The following is a 25126-nucleotide window of genomic DNA, read 5'->3' on the forward strand; positions in this document are numbered from 1 at the left end:
CCCTATCTATTTTGTACTTGAAAAAAGCATAGGTGTCTTAAGAGGTTTTTTTTAATGAAAAAAGCATGCAGATAGAGGGGAAAGCATCTGGCACCTGCTAACCCCTCAAGATGTTTAATTTACAAGACATTTCAGTTGTTCACACAAACAGTAAAGCTGCTGGAGTTTATCATTATTCTAGCTCATTACGAATGTTTGTCGTTTCCATGGACTAGACAAACTACACTTGTACTGTGTTCTTCAATCAAAACATGAAACCAGGCAGCGATGCAAAAAGGCAAGGAGAGACTGAAGACAGTAACAAGGCATATGATCCCAATCCTTTGTGCTTTTGAGTTGTCTTCCTGGTGCCACTAAAAATCACTTTGTGCAGGAAGATGGAGCCTAATACAGGCACATTTTGGAGCAACTTCCATGTATCTACAGATCACAACAAATTCAGAAAAAGTAAACCCTCATGGCCTTGCATTTCTGACTCGGGAGCAGACTTTGAACATGGGCAAACAGGGTGAACCTCTATTGTTCATTTCCCTTCAGAAGCTGATGAAAGCAGAGCATTGGTGTATTTAAAGCTATTTGCTCTCTTTGTCAGATCTGGCCACTGCACCAGTGAAAGCTGGGAAAGGACAAAGTCGCATTCTTCCATCCCCACAGATTTTGGCAGTGAGCAGCAGGGAAGAATGAAGCCATTCATTCCCTCGCTTCCTCTTTTTCTCTAGGAGAACAGGGGTAGCTAAATAAATATTTCCTTATCAAAGAAATCAATCAGGATTGATTGATTGCAAGTATAGAATTACATAAAGATGACTGTCAGGCCATCTCTGTCCCCCGATGGAAAACAGTTAAAGATTTTTAATTAACAAAGCTGAAGTGAGTTGGCATAAAACAGTGTCATGAAGTCCAGAATGCAGCTCTGCCTTCGTAAGTAGAAAGATAACACTTCACCCTAATGCATTTTACCAAACCTCTTATGCACTGTAACAGTTTCTACATAGGTAAGTATGTTATGCACTGGTAAACCTCAAGTGAGATGAAATGTGCTGAAATTTGTAATCGCACACGTTCAGAGAGAATGCTGCAATACTACATTCCCTCTGAAGTAACAGCAAGCCCCAGGATCTAAGCTTATTGCAAGGTTTTAGTAGATATATTGCAGTCCCATGCAATTCTGCCAGAAGAGGATACCACAAACACCTCTTTTACTAAAAGATTAAAGAAGAAAAGTAACTACAGGAGAAGAGCCCATAGGTATATTTTATAACCAACACCATAAATGAAAGCTTCTATTTTTTTTCTAAAGCAATTTCTAATTTTTTTCTATTTTTTTACTTTTTCTTCAAAGGCAGGAAACAAAGTAGTTTTAATAGTGTCTTTTAGGTCACTCTTTTCAGGACTGGCTTCCAAACCATTAACCTTTCCTCTCTGAAGGGTGTGCTCATTTGGTGCTACTGTAACCTACACGTCTTTGCAATCTGAAGCATTTGGAATTTCAAGTATGCAGAGAGTCTCTAATCTTTGTCTATCTTTTTTAAACAAAGACTCTCAAGTGACTTCTTAGTAAGCTACATCATAGGCAGAAAAGTTTTATTCTATCTCTTCTACCCAAAAAACCCTCAGATGATCTACTCTTACATTTTCCTAATATAATTTACACTTCCTTCTTGAAAGCTGAGCTCTCTTTTACCCACTTGTTGGCATACTGTTAATCCACAATTCTCCGTTATGAAAATGTTCTTGCTCTCTAATCAGGTTACTATTCCCCCAGTATCTATAACCTCTAAAGTTACTTGGCACCTCATGTGACAGCAGCTGGATGACTCTGACTGTACTGTATTGGCAGCTCTTTGTTAGATTAGCTCATTACAGGAATCTTAGCTTGCTTACTATAAATCAGCCACGATTTAAAAACCACTGAAATACTTTTGGTCCGTTCTCTTCAATTAACCAACTAAATGTTTTTCCCCTCTCTGTCTGAACTAAAGTGGAGCTCAACAGGCTAAAATATTCTTAAATAAACTGTGTTCATTTGCTTTAGTTTATGTAGAAGCAGCGTTTCAGCATAACAGGACCTACAGGCTACTGACTAATGTTCTTAGAGACCTGGTAATCTTTGTAATGCACTCACCAAGAGAGAGGTGCACCAGGCAGCCCTGACAGCAGCCCTTAAAGGGGACATGAGCCAAGCAGCCTGCAGCACTACCCACAGCAGCAGCCTTCTCTCACATGGAGGTGAAGAACAAATGCTTAGGAGCGGGCTTAGCTCAAACACCCACTGCTAAACACCTCCTGGCACCTGGCTCCTGTTAGTATTGAGGCAGCAAGAAAAATCACAGCTGCTTCACTCAAAGTTAGGTAAATCCTCAGGTCTCCCTACAAGGGAGGGTAGTCCAGAGATAATGCTGCCAGGTGTTTCACTCTCTCTGCTTGCCCAAAACACAAAAATCTCCCAAAGCTTTTGCATCAGAGAAGGCAGAGTAATGAAAACTAAATTTCACATTTTTTAAAGCTCATTAAAAAAATCCAGAAGAATATCCTGTGTGAGGGTAGTTGTCTGATAACCAGTGAATCTATCAAAGTTCACTGCTGTTGTAAGGGAGGATCCTGGCCTCTCTTCTAGCAACACTACCTATTTTCACTATGGCTCTGGCATTTCTTTGACCCCTTCCATGAACCTATTTAACTCACTATTTACCAACTTAAAGAACAAACTAAAAACCTAAAGAAACCCAGCACATCAACAAAAAGTTCAAAACAAAAGCAGGAAAAAAAAATTGTTTGCCAGTTTGCAGATACATTTGTTCACTGAAACCTGCAATGATTCCTGCAGGTGACAGAGGAGAGAGGGAAGCTGGGGAAGAAAGAGTGAAGAGGAAGGAGGGAGAAGAGAGCCCTCGCCCTGTTCAGGGCACTCAGGCTTGTACTTTGGCTCAGCTGCCATGAAGTGCAGCCTGATTTGCTCAGAGGGATTTGAGAGCAGTAAATCAAACCACATCACTCCTCTCTATGTAAACACAGAGCACGAACACCTACATCAGAGAGCAGGTACAAACTGGTTACTTAACAGGAGGGATGGATCATCGGCAAACCCGACTCAAAACAAAATGTCAAAACAACCTTCTCGGAATGGAAAAATGCCAGCAAAGCAGCTCAGCCCTTCCAAAAAGAGGGTGAACTACACAACACCATGCAGGTAGTAACCTACAGATAAAGACAACTGAGAAACATTTCAAGTGTTTATGACTTTTACTCCCACTAATTTTAGAAAATCTCACCAGGCTGCAGTCTCCACACACATGCACTTCTATGCCGATCTTTATCTCACTGCCCCCTCACACACAGGTTTATATACCATAAAGCATCTGTATTTCCTTTACTATCCCCCAGTATTACTCACTCATAGTCTTAAAAGTCTTGCAAACAGACCAAGGCAAGTGGAAGACTTTTCAGAACGATCTGAACAAAATTCAGGGCCATAGCAGAGAGCATGAAGGCCAAGTACCTGTATGTTTATGTTTACGTTGGGACGCTCAGTTGGCACGGGGCTGCTGCGCTCTGTCTCCAGCTGTTTTAGTTTTAGGAATGTGTCTTCAAATACTGAAAAAGACAAAAAAGCTATCATCATCCTAATGTTACTGTGGAGTCATTTGACTTGCAATTTGCATTATTCCTGAATACTAATTATATAATTTGGAAGTTGTGCAAAAAAAGCATAGGGATTGGAGAATCTACTCGTTCAAGCTTCAGTGCAAATTTCAAGCATGCAGACTGTGTGCACCAAATCACAGCACTCTGCACTCCTGTGAGCTCATTTACCCAGCCATCCTCACAGTGAGGGAGCAAACACAGAGTTAATTGCTTAGATGGTTGCACTGCACTGTATTTGTGGACACAGTCACATCCGATGAAGAACTGACTTTTCCCTTGTATCTCTGTCCTTGTTGTTCCAGTAATGGGTAAAACTGTCCTTATGGATATAATCTAAGGGAGCTTCCTAAAACAGTTCTGCATTCTTTGTAAGGAAACAATTGCATATCAACCTCATAATTTAATCTTGATCTCACACAATATAATAGGAAAAAATCTGTCAGTTTGCTTACGATTAGAATCTGCTTTTTCCACAGCAGTTTCCTTCGTGTCAGAAGGAGGGCAACTAACAGCTTCTTCTGAATCTCCTGTTGCCAAGCCAACAACTGGACGGCCCACAGCATCATCCACACAAGTTTCTGGCAACTCTGTGCTGTCTAGCAAATCAACAAGAGGTATGCTGCAAAGGCAGAAAGATGGGCAGAGAGACGCACAATCATGTTACCACTCTTCCTGTAACAAGAAAAAGCTTTAACACATGCAATTTCTTTTTTCAAGCTGTCTTCTGCTGACCAGACACAATCTAGAAAAACTGTTTCAGGTAACTAAGACATTGGCTTTCAGTGAGCTTAAAAAACAAGAAAAAGGCAACATTTCTTGTCTGTATAAGTGACTTCATAACAGAACAGGTCCATGTTGCCTGCTGTGTCATCACATAGCAGTTGGAAAAGTGAAGAGAGAAGGAGGGAAGCTTTTATCCATTAAATACACTTTTTGGAACAAACATTTGAAGTTTTTCTAACAAACTCAAGGTATCCTTTAGGATTTTTACAAGAGAAAAAGAAAAGTTAGGGGGAGGGAAGTTGGTACCACAAAAAGCTGTTTGTGCAGCACTTCACCCAACACTTGTAAGCAAAACAGAGGGCAGAAGGGTGCACTGCCCAGGTCTGCACTGACACTGTTATGGTCAGGCATACCTAGAACCAGTTTCAGGTTTGTTAACTTAGGCAGAGCTGTGAATGAAACCTTAACAGCCACAGTGTTTTAAGTCAACCATAGCATGTACTCTGTACCCTGCCAGGATCACTTCTTTCACCTCCTCTGGTTTCTGATGGAAACATCTCCTTTTTATTTTCCCCTATGAGCTGTATCTTCAATGAACAAGTAAAAATAATTATAAAACCAAAAATGATATTATGATGCTTATGTTGTGAAAGCAGTCAGGAATCTCATAGATCTCTCTCTAAAGCACGGGAACAGCTAAAGCTATCCTAACAGCAAACTAACAAACACAGAAACCACTGCTGCACAATGCAATGGTTAATCAGACAGCCTGTGCACACAACTACAGCTTTACTGCTGCCCAGTTCAGTCAACAATCACCCTCAGAGTTTGGCTGCAATACTGGTTTAAGAAGAAAAATCTACCAATCCGTTTTGCAAGTCCTGTCCCAAATATGAGAACAATGATACCAAGCCCATACTCACCACAAGAGAACCTACCCTCAAGCACAGACAAGTTTTCTACTTGACAGTTTAGACCAGCCTCTCCCTTACTACTACCAGGTTAATGCCTCATGCCTCTCTCCAGCCCCTGGTATCTGGAAGCAGTGCCCTATTGTCACTAGGGGCTCCAGGAAAAAACTCCTTCCCACCAGCTCAAGCACACAAAAGAATCCTTTCAATGTTAAATATATACCTCTGAAACAGATTACAGGATATCACAGTTTTAGTGCTAATAATGTACGAATCATTGTAAGTCAATTAATTGCTGAGGCCAACTGAGGCCACTGGCTTGATTCTCCTAAAGGAGTGGAATAAGAAGCTACTAGCAAAGCAAGTAATAGGAAAATTTTTCAATCTCCTGTGCAGCCTCTCTCTGCACCACTAATAGGAAAAGGCAAACAGCAGACAGTTTTGCAGAAAGGGAATTATGGACACAGAGATTTAATTGTTAGAACTAACAGACAGGAGTAGATGCTCTTCCAATTAAGGCAACAAGGAAAGTGAAACTGAATCCCATACCTTACTGATACACGAGGGAAAATGTTTTATAATCTTCACACGGAGACAACAATTTTCTTCCTATTTTCTCACAGTTTTCTGTAAATAGTCTCCAAAATCTTTAATATGACAACCATAAGAAGGTCAGATTTTACCTACAGCACGGAGTTGCTGACACCATGACATTTTGAAGCAACTTGGCATTAGCCAAGATAAACTCAAAGAAGCCTCCTAAGCCAAGATTCAAGTCGGAATTGACTCCATCTTGCCTTCAGACCCACTGAAACATCTCCTTAGCCACCCCAAGATGGGCAGTGAACAAGAGGAAAGAGGAAACTTGGGAGACCCTCAGCCACTGGAATTTGCACGCATGAGTTCTCTGAAGCCTCCCAGACCCTTCACCCTCTTCAGTGCACCAGGAGGAAGATTACCAGGCAGGCTTCATAAATGGCCAAACTATGGAAGCAAAAAGCACAACAAACTTGAATCACTGCACAGAATTTCTGACACCTCTTATAAAACACTGACACTGGCACATCAACCATAAGGGAAATTTTCAAAGGCTTCCCAGGAAAAGTAGGGCTTCTACAACAGTCAGTTCTCTACTCAGGAATGGAACAGGCATTAGCCTTCCACATTCCTGCATTTACCCACATACAAAGGGATATTTTGAACTTTGCAGAGTAGTAAATGCCAGGTTTTATGTCTTCAAATCAATTTCTACCAGCATGTTTTACAAAATACTCCCTGGGAAATGCTGATAAAATATACCAGGAATTCAAGCCATAAAAATAATTATGAATATAGGAATAATGAAGATAGTGCATGTAAAGGTTTGTCAACCCACTAATAAGTCATTACATGCCCAGGGAGCTCACACAGTCAAGGGAGCAGCTACTGCATTATCCCTTCTTTTTGCCTGACCAACATACTGGTATAAATATGTACCACACAGCATTGAATGCATAACACGACTGAGAAAGCTTGCAGTTACAAGTGCTGTGAGTTTTAACTTCCTAGTTGAAAAGCAAAGCAGTACTTCATGCTAGTTTGTGAAATACAATCTTCAAAATACAGTAACTGAGTCCTACAAAAGAGGTTGTTCTCTTGGAAACAATCTGATTTCCAACAGCATGGAGTACCATGTAAGCTCATTGATTTTTTCAAACTGGTAGTGACACAGATTAGTCTCTCACATAGACTCTGCAAGGTAGTACAACAGTATGAAATTCTTTGTTAATTTCCTTAGTTTTGGGGCAACCAATATTGTAACTGAAGGTAAGAGCAGTAGTGAATTTGAGCCTTTTCAAATTGTTTTCTCCTAAACAAAAATGCAAAATATTAAAAAAAAAAAAAAAAAAAAGAAAAAAAGAAAAAAAAGCTTCCTTTTCCAAGTGAGGAAAGCAAAAGGAAAAATTGTGGGGATGTACGATCCTACAAATGGAGACAGCTCACACACACTCAGTTTCTAATCAAGCAACTCCCATATTCCAAGACTTCTGCTGTCTTCCATTTGAGGATAATTTCAAATACTGACACAGCATAATATATAGAAGTCAACAACTACAGGAAAGGAAAGAAAACATGCTTAGGAAAACATGCTGGCTGCAGAACCTTTGGGCATATTAAGTAAGGATGTGTCACCACAGAAAGACATCCATGTGCTTCCTCATTGCAATTCACAGAGGACGGGACCTGTCCCTGTAAAAACGCAGCTTGGTGGTGGTGGTACCAGTGTGATACAATTTCTTTGTCTGCTATTGAGAGCTGTCTCCCACCCTAATAGAGACCAGGATAATAATTCTCCCCAAGCCATGAAGTCTTACCAATATAATACCAGCACAGAGGAAAATGGACCCACAGGATGTCTGCAAGAGTCAAAGCCATGTGGCAAAAGCATGCAACATATATCATACTGAAACAAACCAGTTCTAAAGGTAGGTGGGTTTCATGCTGCTTCCTCTATCCTGAATCAGTCATGGGAAAAATTTACAAATACCTGAGCCACAGCTTTGATTACCAAACTTGCTGTGAATCCCAGGGCAGTCCATGACCATCATTAGGGTCTCCAGCCCTCTGCTCAGCACTGGTGAGACACCCCAGAGTGCTGTGCCCAGCTCTGGGTTCCCAGGACGAGAGACACACGGATATACTGGAGGGAGTGCAGCAAAAGGCCACAAGGACAACAAAGGGTCTGGAGCATCTGAGCTAGGAGGTGAACCTGAGAGCTGGGACTGCTCGGCCTGGAGAGGAGAAAGCTCAGGAGGATCTCACCCATGTGTATAAAAACCTGACAGAGGGAGTAAAGAGAACAGTCAAACTCTTCTCAAGGGAGCCAAGAGAAAGGACAAGAGGCCATGGACACAAACTGAAATACAGAAAATTCCACTCTAAACTCAAGAAAAAACCTGACTTTTCTTCCCATGAGGTTGGTGAAATAGATCTCTGGAGGGTGTGAAGTCTCCATCCTTGGAGATACTCAGAACCTGGCTGGCATGGTCCTGAGCAACTTGCTCTACTCAGCCCTGCTCTTACCATGGGAGTGGACTGCATGATCTCCAGGGACATCCTCCAGCCTCAGCTATTCTTTAATTCTGCGACAGCTACGCAAAACTTCTCGCGATACCTGAGGACTCAGCCACTACTTGCAGTGGCCTGACCTCGACAAAAGCACATCTGAACTTAAAACTGCAAAAAACCAGTCATTTCTTATTGCAACAGCGTTCTTGCATTTTAAATACAAAACTAGCCCAAGTTCTTCCATTCAAATTAGCTTCTTCTCCCTCAACTACACAGACATGATACGATATTGTAAAGTTAAACAACCTGTTTTCATTTGCATATTCTTATGCAACTTTATAAATAAGAAAGAAATAAATGGGTTTGCTTCACTCCAGAAGTTTACAACATCCACCATTCAAAACCTAAAACTAAAAAGAGCACAAGAGATTGCTCCTATCAACTTGGTAGATCTCACAGATCTTTATATATACATGTATGTATACAGCTTACTCATACTTTTTTTTTTAAGCAGAGTTGTAAAATAGAGACTCATATTTCATTAGCAAACCCTTTTCCCCCATCAGATATGGGGGTGAGGAGGCTAAAATATCTCAGGCAATATTAAGTTATGTCCTGGCTGACACTTACTTCTTTGGTTCTTCAGGTCTGGGTATCTGAAAACAATAGTTTTTTATTTCTGAGCTATGAGGTAATTTGAAACATAGTGAAACAATTTGAAAATTATTCAAACAACTCCTTTATCCTAAAAGCTAAATATAAATTAATTTTAAAAGCCCTCTGTTACAACTTTTCCTCTTTTTCTTAAAGGAAAAGAATATTGCAATTTAAAAGCAACAAACTTCAGAAAACACAAGAAAACACAGTGTGTTCAAGGGTAAAGGTTTGTTCCTCATGTTGTTAAAGGCCCCCAAGAATACCAATGAGCCATGAAGCTGGAGTCTTAACAATTAACCTCATGAACCATATGGTAGGACTGGTGTTTGTCAGGAAATATTTGTTTCTTTTCAACTGGACCAGAGAAGCAAAAAAGAAAAAAAAAATTGTAAAAAGCAAAAAATAATAATAAAAAAAATTACTCTTTGCCTTTTTGAGAGTTCTGATAAATTTATTCTTAAAAAATTGAAAATAATTCTGTTCCATTTCCAAACAGTATTTTTCAGAAGAGGTCTTACTGAGAAAAAAAAAAGGTTAGTTTTCAGATCAACCATGTATCTTAGATATTTTTACGCGATCATGGATCAAACGGAGGGGCAGTTACAACCTCTATTTCTTTTAGATTTTTGAAACCATATTATAACCCACTAGTTGCATATATAGCTTTATAGCAAATGTGACTTCCTGCATGGCTCTCAAACACAAACCCAACTTAAAAAAATGAGTCTGTCATTGAGAAAAACTTTAAACACAATTTAAAAAATATATCTATCTATATAAACACATAGATAGATATGTACTGCTTTTAATGTAAGAGTGATGAGTGGCTTCTGGTCTATATGTTGTTTTTCTTTAAAGACTAAATACCAACAGCACAATCCGCAGAGCCTTTGTAATAAAAGCTTTTGCCCCTCTACAGTCAGCTTTGGGTCCGTTGTCCTTATCCCAGAGGGAGCTCAGGAGGTCATTTGCCAGCCTCTGCCGGAAAGCAGTCCCTTGCTCCAGCAGGGCCCACGTCTCAGAGACTGCTCATGGAGGTTTGGGCAGCGCAGGCCCCGGCAGCGCCGCGCAGCCCCGCGTTCCTGGAGTTGCGCTCGTGGACGAGCGCGGGGCACGGTCCGTCCGCAGCGCGGCTCCTCGGCGGGGCCCACGCCTCCCACGCGGCTCCACCACGGTGACAGCGGCCGGCGGCGTCAGGGGGCCTGGAGCGTTGGGGAGCGGGAGGGGGAGAATTAGTCAATGGGCACGGAGGAGGAAGAGGGGGGAGAAGTAAAGCAAAGGTGAGGACAAGAAGATGGATGCGAAAAGACAAGGGGCATTCCTGGAAGGTGAATACTGGAGGGAAGAGGCATGCAAGTACATGTGCACATGACGACACTGCCAAATAAACCCCTTTTCCGCAAAGCAACGTGCAGGTTTTTGCACAAATCTGAACTGACAAATGAAGCTCTCTCATGTACGTTGCTTACACTTCCCAAATGTAAAGCACTTCGTATTTCAAAACACTTCACAGAACTAAGCGAGAATCATGTGCATTTTACAGATGGGAGAAAATAATGTGATGGAGGAACAGACCTCTGAAATATACAACACATTTTATTCGCAGAAAACAAGTTTAAATGGCAGCTCTAAATGTACACCTGAAACAAGTATCTATAAGCAATACCCGTTTTCAAAGTGATTGGAAAGGGCAGATTCTAAAGCAATTTTTTTAAAATAAGGAGAAGAAAATAGAAACTCAGAAAAAAAATTAACATTACTGTGCAGGAGCAAACAGTAGAGTAAACAAATCATCCACAATTTAGGTGACTAAGGGACTAATACTACTGAAGAAGTTGCTTGCAACTATAACTTGCATTAACATAAAAAATTTAATTGAAAAAGAACCATTTTACAAAAGGTCGCAACACAAACTAAGACCTCACTTTCTAATTTTGCATATGAAGGCATAATGGTTTGTAAATTTTAAATTTAGAATTCCTAAAATCAAACCCATAGAAATGCTGTGCACAGTTATGGCCAATCTTTGCCACAGGTAGAATAAAATCCTCCAAAAGCTAGAAAGAGGAGCAAGGGAGAACACTCATCACTATAAAAAGTGTTTGGAAAAAAACTATTATGCAGGAGCCCTTAGCCAGGAAATTGGAAGGCTTTAGGCACAAGAATCTCCAAAGCAGCAGGGATAATCAATTAACTGAAAACAGCCAGATTTTAAAATACTTAAAAAATGGACAATGATCTGTTAACTGTTGTCTGTGTAGCACTAGGATCCTTCACTTGTATGTTTTAGGAGAGGCTGATATAAGGTACAGTCACATATCAAAAAAGTGCTTGGAAGAAAGCAGTTCATAAACTGCTGAAAGTAAGGAAAATTCCTAAAAAGAAGGTATTTTTTCAGTTTAATGTAAAAGATTGGACTTAATGAGCCAAATCTAAACAAAGTGGAAGGATTGTTGCTGTTCACATAGAGGGGTCAGATGGCCTTCAGCTCAAATTGCACCTTCTCATGATCCAGATCAGCCAAGTAGACAGCTGAGTTGGAAGATCACACGTGTTAAGGCAGGCAAGCAGAAAAGCATGCAGGATTCACAACAGAAGTAAACGATTAACATTCAGGGATAGTCCTCCTTTAGAAAAGAGACAGGATTTGTACAAAGGTCACCCACGTGTAAATTCAGAATTTTGGTTTTTGTGAAATACACTGAGGAAGTGACCCATGAATACCGAGGGCTCCAATTCCCAACAGTTCATTCCTTTCATTTTACCATTTCTGATGTATGTGGCTACATTCACTAGCAAAAAAAAAAAAAATTCTCTCTACTTATCCCACAGTAAGGAAGCAAATATTAAACCTTTGTCTCCTGTCCTATCTTAGTACAAAAGGAGCTTCCCGGGGAAAGACTAAACTTGGAAAGACACCGATCATATTTTAGGTTTTCCAGACTTGCAGCTAATATTCCAGATCATTTTCAGATCTTGCAGAACAGTACAGCTTTCCTATGCTGGCAATTTTACAGGAATGAAGCAAAGAAAAAAAAAAAACCAAACCAAAAAAACTAAAAAAAAAATAAACCCAGAAATACTAAAATCCTTCCTATCTGGCAAAGTACTTTCTACAATCTGGCACAATTGCTGTTGGCAGCTGCCGCATTAACATTTTAAATTAAAGGAAACATTGACATTAGGAAGGGATCTAAGCTGCAAGGTAGCCAATACAGGCATCTGCCAAGCAGAGTATGGAAACCCACAAGGTCAGGACCTTACTTCTAAACCCCTTCAATCTAACTATCTACAAAATCCACAGTCCAAAAGATTTTGGTGTTCTCAACAATCTTTGGCAAGCTCTCTCTAAAAGAAGACTATTTTTCTGACAGAAAGCAAAGATAATTCATGCAGAAACAGGCCAATTAAAGACAGTAGCAGTTGAAAGGAGATCTTGTTAGCAGCACCGAGACACCCTTGCAGGCACAATAGCCAAGTCACAGCCCCCAGCAATAAATATGTATGTTCTGGCAATTACATTAACGTAACCCCACTTCCCATCTAGGAAACCAGAATGCAGCTCAACTCCTGACTCAGCTCCAAACTGCCTTCTTTTTCCTACAGCTGCATTTGCCCTTTATTACAAGCAGAACTGTTTCCAGTGAACACACTAAAACCAGCAGACAACTACTTTCAGTAACAATGTCTCAACAAAACGTAACACAGACACAGTAGAAGCACTGCACTATCAATTAAAATGCACCAGTTGCCATGAAGCTTGTCTTCTTTAGGACACACTGTTTTGGGTTACATAAAGGTGTATTTTGCATTCACTCCCACTCTTCTAAACACTACATCCTGCAGCAGCTGGCATGTAACCTGAGGTTCCTGGACAAGGTTAACACAGACAGGCTCAAGTTCTCAACCCTAAAAACAGGCATAACAAACCCAAAACTGAAACAGAGTGGCTACAGAGCCCTCTCTGCTTCAGAACCAAAGCAGCCAGATTTCAGTAAGCAACAGCAGCCTTGCAGACATGAGCAGGAGCATTAGCCACAAATCAGATACCCAAGAAGAGCTGTCTGGAGCAAAGTCAAACATTTCCACCAAAGGAAAATACAGGTGTCTAGCACTCATCTTGCAATCAGGCCAAAAGAATCAAAATAAAACCATTTTGAGAATGCTGAAGAATAAAGAAGCCACCACCTTTCACCCACCACCACGGAAGGAATCGAGCGATCAACAGGATCCCACCATAGACAAGCACAGATTTCAGATACTAGATAAATCAAGGGCAAAAGAAAGAAAAAACAGCATTGATCACATGTTCTGATTGAAATGTCAATAAAATGCAACTCAAAGCAGAATTACCATCCCTCTTATCATTCAAAATTGATAGTATTAAAAGTCTTTAAACAAAAACAATTTACAAAATTAAAGTACATTTGTGACGTCACCATTAGAAACAGGTATCATCTACTTGTAAGAAGATTCTGAAGCAAAGCAGATTCATATGCCTGACAATGGGAGAAAGACCCTTTCTCTTGAGGGCTGAAACTGCTTAGGATAAGAGCTTTCATGTCACGCCATTCCACCACTACTGCTCCTGATGAGTCTGGCAGAAGCCAGGATTTCCCTACTTGCATAAGCCATAGGCATGAGAAGCCAAAGAAGTTAAGATGACCTGTGCACAAGTACTGGGTTGATACATGCCAGTTTTGGTTTGAAAATAGCTTTGCAATATAGAATTAGCTAAAGAAAAGATAAATGACATGTACATTTATCTATCTTCAAACAAATCCTCTTCATTTTGAGATGCATCTAATCAATAAAACAAATACTCTGATTACATGAAATCAAAGCTCTTATCTTCAGCTTGTGTCATTTTCCTCAAGCTCCCATTCTACCCAAGCTCATGAGAAAAGTCAGTTTGCCTATTTCAGAAGGTTCAAAAAACAATTCAAAAAGATACCAGTTTACAAGGTTTTGTATTATCCTAAGGCTCAAGGAAAGTCCTTGGGCCCCACGATACCAAGCAAAGGTTTACAAGGTCATGGCACATGAGAAGGACCCAAGTCTCTCCAAGACTTGAAAATGCTACTCCTGACTTAATTCCTTTAACCCTCGAAGGAATTTTCTTTTGGTTGGCAGTGACTAAGCATGTTGTCCTCACCTCTCCACACACAATGCATAGGAAGAAATCAGCTGCATCATCACTAACTTGATTGTCAACTTACGTTACAGATACAAGGATGGCAGCTTATTTAAGTACAGATAAAGGAAACGCTACTTGAATCATGTGCAAGCAAGCAAAATTCATTTCCCAGCAAAGCTGAACATACCACTTCTTATCTTGCTGGCTCGCTCCTGGGCTCCTTGGGAGGTTTTCTATTTCCACTAAGACTGGCGCAGAAGGAACCGCTGCTAGGACAGGCAGGTTTGGCTTTGCATTCCAGCTCTTTGGAGACAGAATAAAAAACAAGTCATTATACACACATTAATGAAGTGATGACACATTAAAGAGAACAAAACATATCAACACTTCCTCTTAAGCACAAAGCTAAAGCAAGGCCATTTTCTTCCCTGACTTCCCTAGCACTGGATACCTATGCCCAGTCTTTTCCAGCACTGTACACAGTAGTTACCTGTAACTTTCCATTGGTCAATCACTGGATTTCAAGAGCAAATAACAAAATCCTCAAATCTGTTGAGACACATGAAAACTGCCTTTCGAAAGAATTAAAGAGAGTCCTTACTTGTGATCCATTAGTTTGGCTGGTAACAGCATTGTGCGTAGCACTGAAAGAAGAAAAATTTAAAAGTGAATCTAATCAACAAACTGCTTTTGCAGGCTGGTAAAACTGTAAGGACTTTCAGAAAGAAACAGAGTCTAAGATATTTCCCAAAAAGACCTTCAACATTTCTGCTTTAGGTCAGTTGTCTTATTCTAGGTAACTAAGGGCTTCAAGTTATTTTTTCTTAGTTCAAGCTGTAGTTTATCTGCAACTCATCTGTTTTTAACTCTTCCTTCCCTAAGCCAGTTTGGTTTAAAAAGTCTTCCTGATTCAGCAGTAAGATGCGGCACTTCTAAAGCAAAAGTTATATAATTTTAATTAAAACATCCAGCAAAATGTATCATTGTCAAAATGCTGTACATTGTCTACATGCTGTAGATACTATGTTCGTTCCATAACTAGAACCCTCCTGATTTGAAGTTTCACATCACAAAAGTTTATCAGAAAAATTAATGAGTTTCTTGCACGTACAACCTCTAATGGACTTAAAAGTAGCTATTCAAATTTACATGCACAGCAACTCAGCACAGCACTAATAATAATTTATATTATTAAATATTTACTATATTTGATGAATTAAATAAGACCCATATCCCTTGATGATTTCTGAACCTGCAAGAGACATTTCACATTTCTGAGAGACTTAAAAGGCGTAATTATGCATTATGGATCTCATGCAAAGCAAACTTTTTCCCCAGACTTCTAATCTTTTAAAAAAGGTTCCCATTTCCTACGACCCATTAATTTTCTGATTTATGGTCTGGACAAGAGCTATCCAACCTGGCAAGCTGACAATTCAAACAGATTTCTGTATTTACTTCAGTGACTCTTTAGAATTTATTTAAAACACCGTAATGTCAACACTGAGCAAGCTGTTCCTTGCCTGTTTGCCCCTTCACCCCTTCTCTATTGGGAGAATGTGCGAGAATTAAAAGAAATATCTAGGAATGCCCTCTAAGTAGCACATTCCCCTGTGCTGGGTTAACACAAAAGAATGGAACAACATACATCTTTCATGATGCATTTTAATTAGCAGCACTGGAGTGTAGAGTTTCAGAAATGGCACAGCTTGCTGTGGAGACACAACAGTGCCACACCTCAGTGCAGATCAGGAGACCACAGTCTTATCAGGAGGAGAAACTGCATATGAAGTTTCTCTTCCCACTCTCAGAATGACCTAAGCAGCTTGAAACTTGGAGAAGGGCATGACAACACAGCATGACAAGAGCACTAATTAATCAAACAGTCACATTTTGCATGCAGAGGATCTTAATGATACCCAGTTTAGAACAGTACTTTCCCATTGTATAAAAAGAAAACACAATACAGGAAGTCACAGAGAATAACTGCAGCCTTGTCCCCACACTTCCCAGACTTTTCCCCCTCTCAAGCAAGAATCAGCCCTGCTACTACAGACAGAAAATGGTGGGCTGTATTAAACCTGTTGTTCTGAAATGTTATTTTGGCATTCCTTACCCACCTCACCATGGTGCTTAATATCTATGAATATTGACTTTTTAAAAAATAATTTGGTTGCAACTGATCATTGCAGTGTTCACAAGTTATTAGGGCAAAGGACAGAAACCACAACTGAGTGACCTAAGTTTCTTCACTATGAGGTAGTTCCTTTTAACCTGGTTTCCTCTCTTCCCTTAAGGAAGGGTATGAAAATTATGATTCAGATACATATGAGTAATTTACATTGCAACAGCAAGTATGACCCAACACATCCAGGAAGACTCTTGGTATAGAAATAAAGAACCAAAAGGCTTCCCTTTCAATGTTGATCATGGAAAAAAAAATGCAAGTGTCATACAGAATATAAAACCATCTACTTATTTCAAAAATATTAATTTTACTGTCTTTTCCCTGTCTTTGACTGTTACTTGATGATGTATTTAAGTCACACAGCCAGAGCAGGAAGATTTCAGGAAGAACACCTCCTCATACATTTTTAGCTGATCTCTCTACATGGCAGCACATGAACTACAGCTCATACCCAGCAAGAACCATAGCTAGTAATAAACAAAATTCCTTGTTAGCTAGTAAGCAAGTCTTGCAAAATTGTCTATGTGACAGCAACACAGGAGCTTTGCTTTGAACACTAACTTTTATGTAAAGAAAACAAACACAATACCCATGGCAAAACCACAGTTAAAGAGGCCAACACACTATATCCTCCTCCTTCAGACATGTGCTCAAGTACAAGTGCCAAACATCAAGGACAGAAATTCAAATATTGGAATGCATCTTACCTTGTTTCTTCCAGTTTAGCAGTGTATGCTGCAGAAATACAAAGCATTAATTAAAATTTAATTTATAATTAGGTTATCAGTTAAGTATTAATTATATGATTAATAAAAATTGCCTAGCACTGCCTAAAAGTAGGCAACCAAAAGAGCAAAATTTGCACGCATCCCATGTATAACGTGTGAAAAAAAAACCTAAATCGGAAAATAAAATAAAAAGTCTGAAGAGCAAGCCAAATTCAGATTTAAGCAAGTATCTGAAGTCAGACATGGCTGTCACACTTGGCCTATGCAAGAGTGGGAGTCAAAAATGAGGTATCACATGCTGTCAGATCATGACAACGAAGTGCAACTCCTAACAACAATGAAGAAAATTTCAATAACAAAAATTTCCAACTCAATTAAAATACTATCATTAATATATCACTGTTTCCTGGACCCAAGTTTTCCATCTTCATACCGAGACCTACTGTGCAATTTTCATGGGTGTTTTACGTGCTATGCAAGCTGGCTTGGACATGCTTTGGACACAAGCTTTTTCTGATAAATACATGAGGTCTCCTAAATAAGTCAAAGAAAACCTAATTTTGAAAATTCAAGAGAAGGGCAAACAACTACAGGAGAATTCCTACCCCGGATTTTTAAAGGAGACGATTACCTGATTCTCACACTGGATTATACTTCTCAGAATAGATGTTCTTTTACCTTTCATTTGCAGTGTTCGTCTTGAGTATCTCTTGCTGGGCCTTCTTTCAAAGGATGCTGATCTCCTGGCTTTGTTGGTCTTTGTGGTTTGATATTCCGTTTTCCCACTAAAAATGCCATGTTAAAGTACAAAGTAGAAAAATAAATCACTTACTTTTAATGACAGAATAGAGACACTGTTCATCGAAACATCTTATTTCTATTTTAAATTCATAGCTTTCTATCTGGTGTCAGTTCTAACAAAACATCCCAAACTCCACACCTCAAAAGGCCTTTAACAAAAGAGGTTAAGAGTTTTAGAAACATTCTCTTCTTCACCCCATTTCCCCAAGACAAATGGCAGAAGCAATGACTTTTAAAACATTAAGTTGCTGATAAAAGCATGCTTGCCCTTTGCATATTTCTGTGGTCCCAGTATATGGGGTTTGGGAGAAACTGAAAATTCTAGAAGAGAATAAAGCTTCAGTAATACTGCCCAAAGTCCTAGAGAAAGACAACAGGACTAGAACTCAGCATGCAGGAAAAGCAAGGAATGACAGAAGACATGTGCCAAATGACAGATGACACTGACCTGTACCGGAACCGAGATCCCAAGCGAATGAAGCCAGATCGACTGGAGCTTTTCTGGACGGGACCTCGGAGCCGGAAGAAGGCATGGTGCTCCACTGCACATTTCCACAAGTGTTTGCAGGCTTTGGGATGATCCAGTCTAAAGACAAAAGTGTGCTCCTGCTCCTTTCCCTTAAAGCACACAAAGCACACTGATGACTTACAAGGGGCTTGAATAAGTCAAAGCTAAAATTTCATGCAAGCCAAATGAAATTTGGTTTTTATGATTCCTAATATATATATATTTAAAAAAATGTTTTAGGCAGAAAAATCAACCTTTTCAGAAGCTATAATGAACAACTGCTACCTTGTCTAAGGTTGGAAAGGAGTTCATATATTTAACAAGTCTGAATGACTACAAATTAAAGACACCACTACAACAGGAAGATACTTGTTGATGAGGCTAACACAGTTTCACTTCCAAATCTAATCTTCTCAAATTACCAGTGCTCACTTTTTGTGAGCACTGGTATGCAGCTGTATGCAATTTCTTCCCCATAGGAATAATTCTGAAACCTGCTTAAGTAATTCATTCTATGAAATGTGGTATGTGGGCTTTTTCTAAACTTTCTTAGGCAATGCATGCTGTTTCCAACGTATCTGCTTAGTTTTTAGTGTTCTCTTTTAAAAAAATAGGTGACAAAAAATTTATTTTTTACTTAAGTCCCTGCATTTCCCTCCTCCCCTCCAAGTCACAATCAAAGATCTTTCAGGCATCTACATTAATTCTCAAAACTTAAATATAAGGAAAGAGATTTAGGAATATGTAAACTAGTACTGTATAATCAAGACTGAGATTTAACTAAACAGATATTTATCTACCTGTTCATCATCTTCAACAACAACCAGAGTGAGTTTGTTCTTCTTGAAGTCAAGCCTTGTTATCTTTGGCCTGCCAGATGAACAGAAAGTGCAGGTTATGTCTAACTTTTAGTAACCTACTGAGAAGGTATCTCATATTCATGGTGTTCTCATAACCCAAACTTTTTTTTTTTGCTATCATAAAAGAAACACAAGAACCAAAATCAAAAATAGATTTTAATGTACAATCAGAGATCTTACCAGAAAAACAAACCGATCTTTGTGTCTCCTTCAAAGACAAGAACTCCTGTAGGTGTTAGTCCCAGGCTGTAATCATTGCCATCTCTTGCCTAATTGCCACAAAATAAAAATTATATTCATTTTGGTGTTTGACCCTCTATCCAATTTACTAGAGTGACTCACGTAGTTTGTTTGCCCAGTGTTATGATTACACACATATCTGCTTATCTTATACAACGAAACTCTAGTTTGATGATCTTACAAAATGGATTTTTCTTGTTTGCAACACTTCAATAAGGCTAACTAAAGAGAAAAATTAAAGTTTCTTGATTTGTCTGTGTAATAAAGACATCCTTATGCATTTGCTGCACTTGCTCCTCCACAGGAGATCTAGGCTTATTTGTAGTTCTTCACGTGGTAGCTAACTGCACCCCAGCAAATTTTAATTACTATGGTTTTTCACAAAACTTAAGTCTAAACACAAACTGTAGTACACACTTCCACACCAATCACACATTTAACACAGAGCAGATATGCTTGGACTCAAGTTATACCTTCTAGAAATATATGCCAAAACTGGAATGTTGACACAAAGCCAGATCGCTTGTTACGTAGATTGCATGAGAACAACATTCCCTTTCTTTCTCCGCTCAAAGTAGAACCCGTGTTGAAATGTAGCACAAAACTAACAGTATCATTTCCAAAGGTCACCATCCTGTGGTTAAACATACCTTGACTATGTGCATGTCTACACCATACATTTCCAGCCACTTAGCTTTGTTTAAGTAGTTAGTTTCAGCTTGTGCTGGTGTTTGCCCCCTGAAATAAAATTTTTGCTGTTACGTAGATGCCTGAAAAAGCACAGAAGGGAAAAACTGGTATATGAGGAAAGAGGAAAAGAACTTCCTGAAAGTTTGTGAAAAACCTAAACACTGGTGACACTTGTTCACTTTAATGAACATCGAGGTCACTTTTTTAAGTTTTAATCTGAAAATGCTGCTGCAAAAATTACTGTGTTTCAAGATTTTGTATCTCAACATTTTACTCAGACCTTTGAAAAGCTTAATTTTTCACATTATATTCTCTTACAAAATATGACAGGACCATATTAAAATTCTGTTTCTGAGCAAGACCACAGAATAAGTGTCAGCAGTATCTTTTTAACAGAGTCTCTTCACAGAAAAATCAGTGCAAACAGCTGGGTAGCATTCACTGGAAGATGTAGTACCTGCATTCCTTCCACTTCTCAAAAACAGCTAATTCCATCTCTTCAGTCTGAGTGGGAACAAACCTAAACTCAGACACCAGCTCAGGGACATGTTCAGCAGGATCATAGTCTCCAAGTTCAGCTACAAAAGAACAACACTGTTAAGCACTGTTCCAAATAAACACAGTGGATATTTCTGCATAGAGTAGAACTTCTGCACTCTTTTCTAGTTAGTCTAAAACAGTAAATTTATTTTTGCATTCCTCCTTCTCCTCCAGTTCTCCCTATTTTTGAAGTGGCATCTTTTTTGACAGGGAAATTATGGACACTGAACCAATGGTTGTGTTGTCTGCACAAAAGCTTTGTATTTATGTTTACAAAGTATTATTCACATATTCCTTAACAAGCTTCCTATAAAGGGGATTTATCACCATCATTGAAACTCACCTTTTTTCTTTCTAGCAGAAAGTTTTCAACACTTTTATCTCTGAAGCATCTACTGAGATGACAGCTGACTAAAGTTAAAAGGAATTTTGCCTTAAAGAATTAAAACAGTATCTCTTGAGATTTATAAAAAGCAAAACCAGTTCTGATGTTTTTCATGAAACTGTCTGTCCATCCTACAAATCAGTTTCTGGTTTTATTATTCTATATGGCCCTGTCCTGCTAAAATTACTCTGTATCAGGGCACAAGCATGCAGCTGTTATTTGTTGCTCTCCTTTTCATCTAAGGACATAATAAATGCCCTCCTGGGTTGGTCAAATGGCTCATCGAGTCCACTGCTGCATGCTCAGAGGGGCAGTAAGAGATGCTATTTAGAAAGCATACTGGAACACATCAGTCAAGGGGTGTGCCACATCAAAAGCACAACTCCATCTTCCACAGATGCTAACAAGTCCAGTTTTAAAGACAGATAGATACCTAAAATGCTGAAACTCACAGCTATAAACCTTTAAAAAATGTCCTGATTTTCACAGTCACTAAGCACTGGCTCCTCCCGCTAATTTCAAGTTGCTTCTTAATGTTCAGCTCATAGTCAAAAATTTAGGAATAATACTGTAACTTGGGACTTTGGAAGTCTGATGCAGGCCAGTAATTGCTCTGTCTGAAAAATGAAACTACAGATGTCTGTGTAGAGAAAAATAGTGACATCTTTGGGAAGACCCGGAAAAGTCAAATAAATGCCAGTATTCCACAGGTACAGAAATGACACACACTATAAAACCCTGTTTCTTGGATTTCTGAATGCTGCAAGCATAATAATAGTCTTTTCACCCCCTCCTTTTTTTTTTTTTTTTTTAATGCTGACTGAGGAAGTCCATAGTTCTATAATAATTTACTCCCACTAAAACGCCTGCCTCTGCTGAAAGGAATGCTGTCAAAGCCAGCTCAGGTTCCAGCTGATTTAAATAAAAGTACACAGCTGTCAGACAGTAAGATTAAAGCTCTGCTAGAGGCCTCATTCAGTGGAGAAAGGAAAGACAAGACCACCACAAAAAGCCGTGGGTATATGGCCTAATTAGATCACTTTGTTCTTCCAAAATCTTATTTACTGAACCTGTATCTTAAGGCTCTAACAATGCTAATATTTTAAACTATGGAATGTATTCTAATTGCTTTCCTTCCACACAAAAGAGCAGGTTAAAAAGGCAGGCGTCTTCACACTTTAATCCCAACCCTTATAAAAGTGAGCTGTGTTACTACATCAAAACAATTCAGGACGGCTTCAGATGTCGTATCTTGTGTGAAAGTCGACAGATTTGCACAAAAACACCTGAGAAAACAACTTTAGGGCAAAGCTGTTTATGTTCAGAACCTCCTTGTTCTGCTTCCTGAGGAATTGAGTAATTTTCTGTACATGCTCCCAGCACAAGTACAATCAAAAAGATCTGTGTTTCACACTGGATCACTCATGTCCAGGCAGAGTCTATTTTATGGACGTAACAAGGACAGACTTTTATTTAAAACAGTTAATAAGAGTCTACACAAAGCTGTTTGTGCAACTTCACCCTTCCCTTTTTGCACCTACTCACCTTGCATGTTATAAGCTGCCAACTGCACAGCGGTGTCAAAAGGACATTCCAATCTGCCAAAAGAGAAATGTGCTGTTAAAACCTGAACTGACACCATTAGCAGACAACTTATGTAACTGACAGTAAGAAACTGCAAATGTCTGGGATAAGAAAAGGTATTAGTAGGTTTTCAGAAAATTAACAGCAGATAAGCTCTACATTATTTAAGCATTCCTCTCCTGATATTCGTGCATAGAAAAGTAGTATTTTACAGAAAAAAAACTCCATTACATTACTAAGCAAAACTTATTAACTATCAAAATATGTATGTAATAAACTCTGTGGTGAACACACTGTAATAGTTGAAAAGGCTGCTTACTTTCCACTAAGAATATCCAGTTTCAGCTGCAGAACAAATAAATACCTGTAGGATTAAATAAGAAATAAGTCATTGACTAATAGTGCTGATGTGTCACTCAGTGAACAGGAGTAAGTCAGCCTTACAAATAAAAATGTTTCCTACTCTTTACATGGGTTTTCAAGATGAAAGAAACCGCACTGTGACCTTTCAAGGCTTTATCAGTTCAGTTTGTGTGTTTTGCAGGCATTTCAAATGAAGCAAACCCGAAAGTACAAGTTGCCAAAAGCTAAACTACAGTGTTGCATGGAAAAATAAACAGGATACCCAAGTAAATAATTTTTTCTTCTCTTGTGATCCTACTTGAGCAAAGAACAACTTCCACCTTCCACATTTCCTTCATTATTCATACACATACCAATCTCATAAAAGAATGGTTATTTTTAAGTCTTGCAAAAAAAATATTTTTTCCTACTATGGATTGCTTAGTTGAAGTCTAACCCAGAAAGCTGACTGCAAAGTGACAAAAAATAAACAGTATTTTTTGAAAAGGCTGCAGCCTTTTCAACTTTACTCTTCAGAGCCAGCTTTCCTTCACTGCCTTGCATATTCTCTACTCTTTTTGCTAAGAAATTGGGCAAATATTGGATACAAATCCCTTTGGTGTACAAATAACAATTCTTCTGATCCAATATCCCTAAAGAGCAGCCCCCTTGATCCATTATGGTACACAGCTTTCCTTTAACAAGAGAAGGCTCATCAAGTATAAAACACTGGCATCCACCATGGTATCCAGTGTGAATTCTAGCACAGATGCCTGGAAGCCTTACACACAACTTCAACGTGTGCCTGTGTCTCCTCACACTTTCATACACAGACACAAAACAGATGCAGGTGTTTTTCCTACAGGTTCCATACAAATCCACAGATACTTTGCCAAACCACTTACTATCCAAAGCCTTTTGAACACTAGCATCTACATGAGGAATAAATTTGGTTAGTACTGACCCCAGGTATGAAAAAGAACACAGGCCTTCAGTGTGTAGCGGGTGTGACCAGTCTGTGCTTATCAGCCACATAACTGCTTCCAAACAACTCAAGAACTCCCCATGCTGTGTAATTACATAACCACTGGCTGAGAACATGAGCAAGCTGCACCTGTAGAAGCTGAAAAGTAGCTCCAGCTGGGTGTCCTGCTGTTTAAAGGTGAAACCCTGGGAAAGCCCCTGCCAGTGACACCTATAACCCACAGCAAAGCTCCGCTTCCCACTGCTTCTGCTACTTTAAGGCATCACACTGTCTCAAGACAGGAGGACAACTTGCTGCTCTCCTCTTCTGGGGGATTAGCTGAGCAGGCAGACAAGTGTTTAAAAGCCCTCAGGTTTCAGGTCTGCCCTGGTAAAACCTGCACAGCAAGGTCTGACTGGCAGAACTCAGTCAAAATGGATGAAAATGTTCCATAATGGTAGATACAGATATAGGTCTGAATTTTGTCTATGGTTACTGGTTTTAAAGATGGTTAAATTTTTATTCAAAAATAAGAACGGGGAGGTAAAACATTCTTCCCAGATCAGCAGGAAAGCAGTAGAAAGCAGCAGTTACCACATTATGTTACCACATGTAAATATGAAGCTGCACAGGGTACATATGGCTGGAAGGGGTAATGCTACTATAATCTTCCTGGTAGCACTCTGAGGGATTTGGCTAAAGTGCACATTGAAGATCCACACAGACATAAACCTGAACAACAAACAAATGCACTTCACGCCCTTACAAATGACTGAGGCATGAAATGTCTACAGCTATCACGAAAACATAACTTTGTTTACTCTCCAAAAGGGATCAGCAGCAGCGGTAACAATGCAAAGAAATGCTGCCTTTTACAACAGAACTATACTCCTGACAGATGGTAGGTCCTGTTCTTTCTCAAAGCACCCTAGTAGTCTCAGCCCAATAAGAAATGGAGTTCCAAGAATGGATCTGCGAAATGCTTTAATCAAGAGGAACTGCTGCTCACCTGATGCTACAAACCTACACATACAGAACTGTCAACTCAGCTCAACATGGTAGTAAAATACTACTTTCCCTTTCCATAAGCTCTGCAAAGACCACACATCAGTGAAATGCTAACTGAACTTCTTTTTTGCCAAAGAGAAGGTCTAACTTGCAATTCAATGCTTTTC

General features: G+C 39.3%; 1 protein-coding gene across 7 annotated transcripts in view; it reads right to left on the bottom strand.

The window, feature by feature from the left end:
* Positions 1-25126, bottom strand: part of EPB41L5 (erythrocyte membrane protein band 4.1 like 5) — a 55104-nt gene that overhangs the window by 11756 nt on the left and 18222 nt on the right. For 6 of the 7 annotated variants that reach the window (XM_042040465.1, XM_042040460.1, XM_042040463.1 and 3 more), the window contains exons 6-18: positions 22965-23009; positions 22607-22659; positions 20594-20714; positions 20097-20184; positions 19387-19475; positions 19147-19216; positions 18287-18456; positions 17716-17822; positions 17017-17044; positions 14723-14765; positions 14309-14424; positions 4098-4264; positions 3500-3594 (exon numbers count right to left, since the gene is read on the bottom strand). In XM_042040465.1, coding sequence (XP_041896399.1) covers positions 3500-3594; positions 4098-4264; positions 14309-14424; positions 14723-14765; positions 17017-17044; positions 17716-17822; positions 18287-18456; positions 19147-19216; positions 19387-19475; positions 20097-20184; positions 20594-20714; positions 22607-22659; positions 22965-23009 — 1192 coding nt within the window. The remainder of the gene's footprint in view (positions 1-3499; positions 3595-4097; positions 4265-14308; positions 14425-14722; positions 14766-17016; positions 17045-17715; positions 17823-18286; positions 18457-19146; positions 19217-19386; positions 19476-20096; positions 20185-20593; positions 20715-22606; positions 22660-22964; positions 23010-25126) is intronic. The other variant, XM_042040461.1, reaches the window with a different exon arrangement.

Source organism: Corvus kubaryi, unplaced genomic scaffold (genome assembly GCF_017639235.1).
Source record: "Corvus kubaryi isolate FWS band 111438036 unplaced genomic scaffold, C.kubaryi_AGA036_p1.0 37396, whole genome shotgun sequence".
NCBI lineage: Eukaryota > Metazoa > Chordata > Aves > Passeriformes > Corvidae > Corvus > Corvus kubaryi.